Raw genomic sequence first — 10,768 nt, forward strand, 5'->3', positions numbered from 1 at the left:
TCGACGTTAAAGCTGCTGAGACCGGTCCGACCAGAACTCACGTCATAGTGGGTCCACAGCTGCAGACCACAGGAGCTGATCCGGAAAACACTGGAGAAGAACCGGTCCGGCTCAAAGAACTGCGGCGTGTGAAAGTCCTCAGCCAGGTCCGGGAATTGTCTGCTCAGGTCAGCGGGTTCCTGCAGAGACAGAACCAACCCGAGGAAAACGGACAAGCAGCCCATCAGAACCCAGAAACTCTACATCTGAAACCCAGAACTGACCCGCTCAGACTTTGTTGCATTGCAAACTCAGAGCAGAACCAACAGTCAGCGAGATCAACATGGCGATGCCTGCAGCTGCTGTTTGGATCACTGCTTCCGAACATCTGATCGAGTTTAACCATCAGCTTTAATCTGTTCAGCTTGGAGCTGCAGGCCCTGCCTGTCGCAGACATCTTTATAAAATAAACATGTTTCCACCTCAGCTTCCTGCTGTCGATGTCCAATACGAACCACACTGTCTAATCACTCATGTCTCATCATCCTCATCATCATCATCCTCCCAAAGGCAGCCAGACTGGAAACGCTACACTCATTGAGCTCATTTCAGTCGTTTACCTTCCGGGCATCGTCCCCAATGAGCGGAGGTAGTAGCTCTCCTCCTGAAACCAAAGCCAGCAGTTTATCCCAGTGCAGGAAAATGATCCGCAGTTAATCCAGCTGATCCGATCCTACCTCAGCCAGGAAGAAGTCAGAGTGTTTGGTCTCAGCTGCTCTCCTGACGAACTCATCGAACGGCAGAGTCCTGGTGATAAAACGTCCAGAAGGTCAGAGGTCAGATCCTCCGTCACAGCTGAAGCTCTGGATGTTGCTCACCTGTAGATGAAGTTTTTATGCAGGAAATCCATCTGAGGTACAGAGGAGACGTGGACCTTCACCTCCCTCTGACCTCCCGTCATCGCCAGGTATTCAACCGTCCACCTGTCCACACATGGGCCCAGATCCACGCCCCGCAGGACCGCAGGGCAGCGCTGGAGGACAGGGACACACCGCACCAATCAGAACCAACAAGACACTACAAGTTCATCCATATCCAGCCTGAAACCAACTCTCAAGCATGGTGGTGGAGGAATCATGATCTGGGCCTGCATTGATGTATTTGTTGAAGCCTTTTCTAACATGACCTGCTTCATAAGCTTTATATTAAAAATAGGTAGTTATTATCATTTTAGTCTTTAAAGCATCCGATGTTGCTAATAGCGTCATATTTCCTGTCAGCGACATTAGTAATGAAATCAGGTCAGTTGCTCTGTTTCTGCTGTGACCAGTGAAACTCGGGTGTTGCACTGAAAACGTCCTCGCGTTTTCTGGAGCCCACCGGAGCCGTTCCGTCTTACCCCGGGATAAACCTGGTTCAGAAACACGTCCCGGTCCACTTCAGTAAAAATCGGAACCGCTACTCTTTCCTGGAGCTCCATTTAAAGTAACTTAGGACTCAATGATCTATTCACGGAAGTTACGGGATCACAGCTTCCGCTGGTGTTACTTGTTATTGTTCCCCACATGGAGGAAGAACCAGCTAAAGATACATAAAAAAAACATTAATGTTATTTGAATAAATGGCACAAATAGTTTAGTGAAGGTGAAGCTGGGTCACGGCTCTGGTTTCTGCTGGGTTTCTGACGGGAAAAAACGTGTTTCGGGTCGGAACCAGCAGTGAAGCGGACGGTAAAGATGTCCGTCCTGTTCAGATGTTATCGTCGGCTGCCTTCATCCTTCACTCTGGCTCGGTTCGTTTTCAACCAGAATCTGGTTCGGAGTCAGCGGTGCTGTCTGGTCCGGGCGGGTAACCTCCCGGCCAGCCGGGCCTACTGCTCGGAGCGCGATCAGAACCACCCGAAGCCGAAGGTGGTGGTGTTCGGCATCCCGAACCCGTTCATCTGGATCCGGACCCGGATCTGCTACTTCTTGATCAGAACCTACTTGGACGAAGAGTTCAGCATCGAGGAGTTCACACAGGGAGCGAAGCAGGTCCGGTACCAGATCTGGGTTCTGGTCGGTTCACAACATCATCATCATCATAATTATTATTATTTTCATTTTATTCTTATTGTGGCATCGATAGTTTATAGTTCTTACATAGCATTTGATATAAAATTCTTAAAATAGTTTTTTTAATTAGATTTGTTTTTAATTTTCTGAAGGAAATGATATGAATGTTTGTATCTTGTGTTTGTTGTATGGAAATGAGGCCTTTGATAAATCTGGTATATTTACAACAATGTTATGTTATGTTCTGTCACATCCATCCACCAGCGTCATCTCTGTCCTCCATCTTGGTTTTGTCCTCAGTGATTTGGACTCTGTCCTCTGTCCTCCAGGCTTTCTCCCACGTCTCCAGACTTTTGTCTCGGTGTCAGTTTGAGGCTCTGGAGGGCCTCGTCGCTAAAGATGTGAGTATGAAGATGATGATGATCTCAGTGGGTCAGCAGCAGCATCTTCATCATGTTCCTCCTCTGTCCTGCAGCTGGTCAGGAAGCTGAAGCAGAAGTGCGGCTCGTTGCCGTGCAGCTACCAGAGAGCTCTGTGTGCCGAGCCGCAGGACATGATGTACACGATGCTGGGAGACATGGCCGTCTTCTTAGACCACAACGGTGAGCTAAGATCGGCAGCACAAACAAAACACTGACAACAGCACATTTATTCCTAACAGGGCTTTTTATTCATTTATTATTAATAAAAAACACAAATGATTTCTTACAAACTGTTTTTATTTTTTGAAAGACACTAATTAATTTCTAACTTTAAGTGTTTAGATCAGGGGTCACCAACCTGGTGCCCGCGGGCACCCGGTCGTCCGGAGGGACCTTTTCAGTCGCCCGCGGAGCCACTTCTAAAATAGCATTATCATTAGGGAGCACTACCAAAAAATAATTTAATTAAATGTTTTTACATTGAAGTAATGATGTTTGTTTATATTTAGAGTTCAAAAGAGGAAAATGATAAAAACGTTTCAAATAAATTACTTTACGTATAAAACTCTTTCCTGCTGTTGAAGTTCAGAACTGCGCAGGCGCCTGCAGGAAACTATCGGAGCGCAGCAGCACCTGCAGCTGCACTCTGTGTACCTTGACATTTTCCTTTAAGTAAAGAAAGAAAAGAATAACTTCTGGAGTTTTTATTATTTAACCCTATTTACTATTAACAAAATTGTGAAGAAAAATTAAATAAATTGTGCCAAAAACATCTTATTCGTAGTGCACACCTGGGAATCAACACAACCTCTTTCCGTGAACCACATGAGGAGGCTTCGCTTCCATGTCTTTATTATTTAGCATCGTCTGGATAAAGTACGCTGCTCTTGGTTCAGGTTTGTGCTGATTTTTGCACATTGGAGAAGTGCTTGTGCTCTTGCAGATCAGGTGCAGTGACAGTTTTGTGTTGGACCTTTATTTTCTCCACATCTGCTGGTGTCAGCCAGCGGGACCCGTCAGCTGTTCGGTTCGCAAAACCACAAAAAAAGCGAATAAACCGGCGACCCGCCAGAACCGCGCAGACTGTCAGAAGCTCAGGCTGAACGTAGAACAACAGGAGGTTCAAACCCAACTCGTTCATTTTTAGCTTGCAGAAAAACGCAAAGCCGTTAAATTAATAAAAGCAAACTGACCAATAAGACTTGGGCTTTGTTGTTCCCCACCTCACGCATCAGACTGACAGCTGTGTGTGTTTAATATGTTTTGACACAAAAGCTATTTTATTTTCCACAATTTTGCTAATAGAACAGATGGTTAGATAATAAAACTATAACTCTTTTTCTTTTTTATTTAAAGGAAATTTTCAAGGTACTCAGTGTTGTACAGCTGCAGGTGTTACTGCAACAATCCATCAGTTTGCTTTGGTTATATATATATATATATATATATATATATATATATATACAGTTAGGGCCAGAAATTTGGACAGTGACACAGGTTTTGTTATTTTAGCTGTTGACAAAAATATGTTCAGAAATACAATTTATATATAATATGGGCTGAAAGTGCACACTCCCAGCTGCAATATGAGAGTTTCCACATCCAAATAGGAGAAAGGGTTTAGGAATCATAGCTCTGTAATGCAGAGCCTCCTCTTTTTCAAGGGACCAAAAGTAATTGGACAATGGACTCTAAAGGCTGCAAGTAACTCAAAAGGCCTTTCCCTCGTTAACCTGTAATCAAGTAAGTAGTTAAAAGGTCTGGGGTTTCCAGGTGTGTGGTTTTGCATTTGGAAGCTGTTGCTGTGACCAGACAACATGCGGTCAAAGGAGCTCTCAATTGACGTGAAGCAGAACATCCTGAGGCTTAAAAAAAGGAAAAATCCATCAGAGAGATAGCAGACATGCTTGGAGTAGCAAAATCAACAGTCTGGTACATTCTGAGGAAAAAGGAATTGACTGGTGAGCTTGGGAAACTCAAAAAGGCCTGGGCGTCCACGGAAGACAACGGTGGTGGATGATCGCCGCATACTTTCTTTGGTGAAGAAGAACCGTTCACAACATCAACTGAGGTCCAGAACACTCTCAGAGAAGTAGTGTATCTGTTCTAAGTCAACAGTAAAGAGAAGACTCCATGAAAGCAAATACAAAGGGTTCACATGTAGATGCAAACCATTCATCAATTCCAAAAATAGACAGCCAGAGTTAAATTTGCCCAAAAACACCTCAAGAAGCCAGCCCAGTTCTGGAAAAGTATTCTATGGACAGATGAGACAAAGATCAACCTGTACCAGAATGATGGAAGAAAAAAGTTTGGAGAAGAAAGAGAACGGCACATGATCCAAGGCACACCACATCCTCTGTAAAACATGGTGGAGGCAACGTGATGGCATGGGCATGCATGGCTTTCAATGGCACTGGGTCACTTGTGTTTATTGATGACATAACAGCAGACAAGAGTAGCCGGATGAATTCTGAAGTGTACCGGGATATACTGTCAGCCCAGATTCAGCCAAATGCTGCAAAGTTGATCGGACGGCGCTTCACAGTACAGATGGATAATGACCCCAAGCATACAGCCAAAGCTACCAGGAGTTCATGAGAGCAAAAAGGTGGAATATTCTGCAATGGCCAAGTCAATCACCAGATCTTAACCCAAGTGAGCATGCATTTCACTTGCTCAAATCCAGACTTCAGACGGAAAGACCCACTAACAAGCAAGACCTGAAGGCTGCGGCTGTAAAGGCCTGGCAAAGCATTAAGAAGGAGGAAACCCAGCGTTTGGTGATGTCCATGGGTTCCAGACTTAAGGCAGTGATTGCCTCCAAAGGATTCGCAACAAAATATTGAGAGAAAACTTTTTTGTTTGGGTTATGTTTATATGTCCAATTACTTTTGAGCTCCTAAAATGTGGAGTGTTTGTAAACAAATGTGTACAATTCCTACATTTTCTATCAGATATTTTTGTTCAACCCTTTAAATTAAACGTTACAATCTGCACTTGAATTCTGTTGTAGAGGTTTCATTTCAAATCCAATGCGGTGGCATGCAGAGCCCAACTCACAAATATTGTTACTGTCCAAATATTTCTGGCCCTAACTGTATATATATATATATATATATATTATAATATATATATATATATATATATATATATATATATATAAAGACTGCATCAAACAAGTGCCCTTCGTGTTGCTCTGTACCCGTGAAGTTGCTCCCAGTCTCAAAAAGGTTGGTGATCCCTGGTTTAGATTATTTAAAAGGAAAGAAACCAATCTGAGGGTCTTTTCTGAATAAATATTTGATCTGAAGGCTGAGGAGCATCTGATGGGAAGGAACTTTCCTGGTGGACAGAAACTTTTCCTGTACCTACTGCAACTTTGAGCGTGTGATAAGGGAACAATGGGAGCATGGGAAATATTGTCTTTTTGGAGAATTTTAAATAATAAATTCATTGTAAATGGGATTTGTGTTGGTTCTAACCACTTCTTCCCCCGATGCTACAAAATGAAATGCTAATAGAGCTGCAAAAAAAAGGTTTTATAATTATATTGCTAAATTATTTATTTGATTTTGAAAGGGAACAAAATCAAACTAAAATTAATTTATATTTTCAGGTTTTAGAAAAAAATAAAATTTCTATGATATATCTGTAGATCTGTCATGGAGATAAAACCAGCCTTCATGAACTAAAACCTCTTGTTTGGTTTTTCTTTAAGTGACAGTGCAGGAGCTGAGCTATGACACAAACTCCAAAACAGAGAAGAAACAAATGCAACAGAAATAGAAACGTGCAGCTGGAAATAGAAGCTAATATGAAAAACAGCAAATTTAAAATTCTGCCAACTGGATCGGCTCCCCCAGACCACCAGGGGGAGCCGATCACCAGACTATCTGGGACCAGACGTTTGTAAAGACAGGATGGCCAGGAAGAGTTGGAGGAAGAAAGTAAAGATGCATGATAGATGTGTCTGAATTCAAGGTCTGCATCCTGGGTCTACCAGGGTCTACCAGGGTCTACCTGGGTCTACCTGGGTCTACCAGGGTCTACCTGGGTCTACCAGGGTCTACCTGGGCCTACCAGGGTCTACCAGGGTCTACCAGGGTCTACCAGGGTCTACCTGGGTCTACCAGGGTCTACCTGGGTCTACCAGGGTCTACCAGGGTCTACCAGGGTCTACCTGGGTCTACCAGGGTCTACCTGGGTCTACCAGGGTCTACCTGGGTCTACCAGGGTCTAACAGGGTCTACCTGGGTCTACCAGGGTCTACCAGGGTCTACCAGGGTCTACCTGGGTCTACCTGGGTCTACCAGGGTCTACCAGGGTCTACCTGGGTCTACCTGGGTCTACCTGGGTCTACCAGGGTCTACCTGGGTCTACCAGGGTCTACCTGGGTCTACCAGGGTCTACCAGGGTCTACCTGGGTCTACCAGGGTCTACCTGGGTCTACCAGGGTCTACCTGGGTCTACCAGGGTCTAACAGGGTCTACCTGGGTCTACCAGGGTCTACCAGGGTCTACCAGGGTCTACCTGGGTCTACCAGGGTCTACCTGGGTCTACCAGGGTCTACCAGGGTCTACCTGGGTCTACCAGGGTCTACCTGGGTCTACCAGGGTCTACCTGGGTCTACCAGGGTCTACCAGGGTCTACCTGGGTCTACCAGGGTCTACCTGGGTCTACCAGGGTCTACCAGGGTCTACCAGGGTCTACCTGGGTCTACCAGGGTCTACCTGGGTCTACCAGGGTCTACCTGGGTCTACCAGGGTCTACCAGGGTCTACCTGGGTCTACCAGGGTCTACCAGGGTCTACCTGGGTCTACCAGGGTCTACCTGGGTCTACCAGGGTCTACCAGGGTCTACCAGGGTCTAACAGGGTCTACCTGGGTCTACTAGGGTCTACCAGGGTCTACTAGGGTCTACCAGGGTCTACCTGGGTCTACCAGGGTCTACCTGGGTCTACCAGGGTCTACCTGGGTCTACCAGGGGTCTAACAGGGTCTACCTGGGTCTACCAGGGTCTACCAGGGTCTACCAGGGTCTACCTGGGTCTACCAGGGTCTACCTGGGTCTACCAGGGTCTACCTGGGTCTACCAGGGTCTAACAGGGTCTACCTGGGTCTACCAGGGTCTACCTGGGTCTACCAGGGTCTACCTGGGTCTACCAGGGTCTACCAGGGTCTACCTGGGTCTACCTGGGTCTACCAGGGTCTACCTGGGTCTACCAGGGTCTACCTGGGTCTACCAGGGTCTACCTGGGTCTACCAGGGTCTACCAGGGTCTACCAGGGTCTACCTGGGTCTACCAGGGTCTACCTGGGTCTACCAGGGTCTACCAGGGTCTACCTGGGTCTACCAGGGTCTACCTGGGTCTACCAGGGTCTACCTGGGTCTACCAGGGTCTACCAGGGTCTACCTGGGTCTACCTGGGTCTACCTGGGTCTACCTGGGCCTACCAGGGTCTACCTGGGCCTACCAGGGTCTACCTGGGTCTACCAGGGTCTACCAGGGTCTACCAGGGTCTACCTGGGTCTACCAGGGTCTACCTGGGTCTACCAGGGTCTACCTGGGTCTACCAGGGTCTAACAGGGTCTACCTGGGTCTACCAGGGTCTACCTGGGTCTACCAGGGTCTACCTGGGTCTACCAGGTCTACCTGGGTCTACCAGGGTCTACCTGGGTCTACCAGGGTCTACCAGGGTCTACCTGGGTCTACCAGGGTCTACCTGGGTCTACCAGGGTCTAACAGGGTCTACCTGGGTCTACCAGGGTCTACCTGGGTCTACCTGGGTCTACTAGGGTCTACCAGGGTCTACTAGGGTCTACCAGGGTCTACCTGGGTCTACCTGGGTCTACCAGGGTCTACCTGGGTCTACCAGGGTCTAACAGGGTCTACCTGGGTCTACTAGGGTCTACCTGGGTCTACCAGGGTCTACCAGGGTCTACCTGGGTCTACCAGGGTCTACCTGGGTCTACCAGGGTCTACCTGGGTCTACCAGGGTCTAACAGGGTCTACCTGGGTCTACTAGGGTCTACCAGGGTCTACTAGGGTCTACCAGGGTCTACCAGGGTCTACCTGGGTCTACCAGGGTCTACCTGGGTCTACCAGGGTCTACCAGGGTCTACCTGGGTCTACCAGGGTCTACCAGGGTCTACCTGGGTCTACCAGGGTCTACCAGGGTCTACCTGGGTTACCAGGGTCTACCTGGGTCTACCTGGGTCTACTAGGGTCTACCAGGGTCTACCAGGGTCTACCTGGGTCTACCAGGGTCTACCAGGGTCTACCTGGGTCTACCAGGGTCTACCAGGGTCTACCAGGGTCTACCAGGGTCTACCTGGGTCTACCAGGGTCTACCTGGGTCTACCAGGGTCTACCAGGGTCTACCTGGGTCTACCAGGGTCTACCAGGGTCTACCTGGGTCTACCAGGGTCTACCAGGGTCTACCAGGGTCTACCTGGGTCTACCAGGGTCTACCAGGGTCTACCTGGGTCTACCTGGGTCTACCAGGGTCTACCAGGGTCTACCTGGGTCTACCAGGGTCTACCAGGGTCTACCAGGGTCTACCAGGGTCTACCTGGGTCTACCAGGGTCTACCAGGGTCTACCTGGGTCTACCAGGGTCTACCTGGGTCTACCAGGGTCTACCAGGGTCTACCAGGGTCTACCAGGGTCTACCTGGGTCTACCTGGGTCTACCTGGGTCTACCTGGGTCTACCAGGGTTAGGGTTAGAGAGAAGCAGTGTATTTGCACAGGTCTATCCTCCTCCAACCGTTTCCGCCCCACCTCAGCTTAACTTATGTTGCCTAGCAACCATGACAGCATGAAGCGAAGAAAAATACAACAAAGCCGAAGTTTGTTTTTTAGTTATGTATCACTCCGGATTTCTGTATTATTAGTAAAAAATAAATCTGTTAGTTTGATTCTAAAATGTTCAAATGTGTATTGCACATTTCTAAAGGTGTGGTGTTTTGTGAGGGATTATGGTTCCAGTAATGCCAGAATTAATAATAAATCATAAAGACTGTGGTATTCTGATCAGTAATGTAATTATGTTAGTTGTGTACCACCCCACACCACTAGAGGCAGTATCAGACTAAGGAGCAGAATTAGTTAAAAACTGCGAGTTGAAGTAAATAAAAGAGAGAAAATCAAATACAAGCTGAGAGTGAAAATCCTTCCTAAAGGTGGAGTGCAATGGTCCCATTTCCATATGAGGAAACGAAAATGGACCTGTCCCTCCCTTCCTGTTTGCTGCAGCGAGGTCCTTCTCCATTTGCAGGCCACACGTGACGCAGTCTTCGAATTTGGACAGGCCTTGTCGTCACCCTGTGACATAATTGGCTTACAAATCCGTCCTTCAAAGGATGATGCAGACCTTGAATTTGGACACAGTCTATACCTCATTCTTTTCTGATATTTACGGAGCTAATATTACCAACTCCAGATGCCCCCTGGTGGCCTGGAGGACTTCTATTCTATTCTTGCTGTTGCAGCTTTTGTTTATTTGTGTGTCTTTGGTTTTGTGTTAAAATTTGAACCTGTGGGCCACCGTACCACAGAGCCACATGTGGCCCGGGGGCCGCAGGTTGGAAACCCCATCTGTAAAAACAACCAGTGACGTCAGCGCGTTCAGTTCATCTAATGATGTCAGAACAGTTTAATCTCTCCTGTGGTTCTGGTTCCCCCGTGTCGGGCTGCAGACAAGAAGATCGTCAGCATCCTGATGCGGTTCTGGTACCTGACCAGCGTCAGTCTCCCTGACGACAGCATGGAGGGAACCCAGATGTTCACAGTGTCCATCAGCGACGGAAAGACGGAGGTCAAACGGCTGCTCACCGCCAGCTACGAGTCGGTACCAGAACCCGAGCAGAACCGTTCCTCACGCTGAGCGATCCGGACCTGAGGAGGTTCTGTTGTTGTTCTGGTTCAGGTTCCAGAGGGAGTTCACCGAAGGTGTCGCTGCAGACTGGACCATCACCCGAATAGAACACTCCAAGCTGCTGGACTAGGCCGAGGGGCCGGTACTGAGGATCGATCCGGCCGCTTCTCCTCACCAGGAGCCCAGAGGGACGGAACCAGAACCGCCTGGACTGGATTTGGGTCCGGTTCCGAGCGGATGACATAATCACCTGCTGACTGGATTTAACGTGAACTGAAGGCTGAACATGGAGTTCTGACCCAGACCTGCTGCTGACTGGTTCTAGTTCTACGACCCAGTTCTGGCAGAACAGGACCTCCTTGTTGTTTCTACATTAAAATAATATTCCACCATTTCCTTTTATTGTTGTTTTCAAGAAACTTTGAGCAACAGATTT

At 47.8% G+C, this 10,768-nt stretch overlaps 2 protein-coding genes across 2 annotated transcripts in view; one reads left to right on the top strand and one right to left on the bottom strand.

Moving 5' to 3' along the window:
- tyw5 (tRNA-yW synthesizing protein 5) overlaps nucleotides 1–1,505 on the bottom strand; it is a 2,472-nt gene extending 967 nt beyond the window's left edge. Inside the window, 6 exon segments of the mRNA XM_055053050.1 lie at nucleotides 42–179; nucleotides 600–613; nucleotides 616–643; nucleotides 717–786; nucleotides 858–1,012; nucleotides 1,379–1,505. Of these exon segments, the coding sequence (XP_054909025.1) occupies nucleotides 42–179; nucleotides 600–613; nucleotides 616–643; nucleotides 717–786; nucleotides 858–1,012; nucleotides 1,379–1,459 (486 nt within the window). The 5' untranslated portion in view covers nucleotides 1,460–1,505.
- A 210-nt stretch (nucleotides 1,506–1,715) lies between these two features.
- Nucleotides 1,716–10,572, top strand: maip1 (matrix AAA peptidase interacting protein 1). Its single transcript, XM_055053047.1, has 5 exons — nucleotides 1,716–2,036; nucleotides 2,363–2,434; nucleotides 2,509–2,635; nucleotides 10,154–10,301; nucleotides 10,384–10,572. The coding sequence occupies exons 1-5, from the start codon at nucleotides 1,716–1,718 to the stop codon at nucleotides 10,460–10,462; spliced, it is 747 nt and encodes a 248-aa protein (XP_054909022.1). The 3' UTR covers nucleotides 10,463–10,572.
- The last annotated feature ends 196 nt before the right edge of the window (nucleotides 10,573–10,768 follow it).

Source organism: Poeciliopsis prolifica, unplaced genomic scaffold (assembly GCF_027474105.1).
Source record: "Poeciliopsis prolifica strain line A6 unplaced genomic scaffold, Auburn_PproV2 SCAFFOLD036, whole genome shotgun sequence".
Classification (NCBI taxonomy): Eukaryota; Metazoa; Chordata; class Actinopteri; order Cyprinodontiformes; family Poeciliidae; genus Poeciliopsis; species Poeciliopsis prolifica.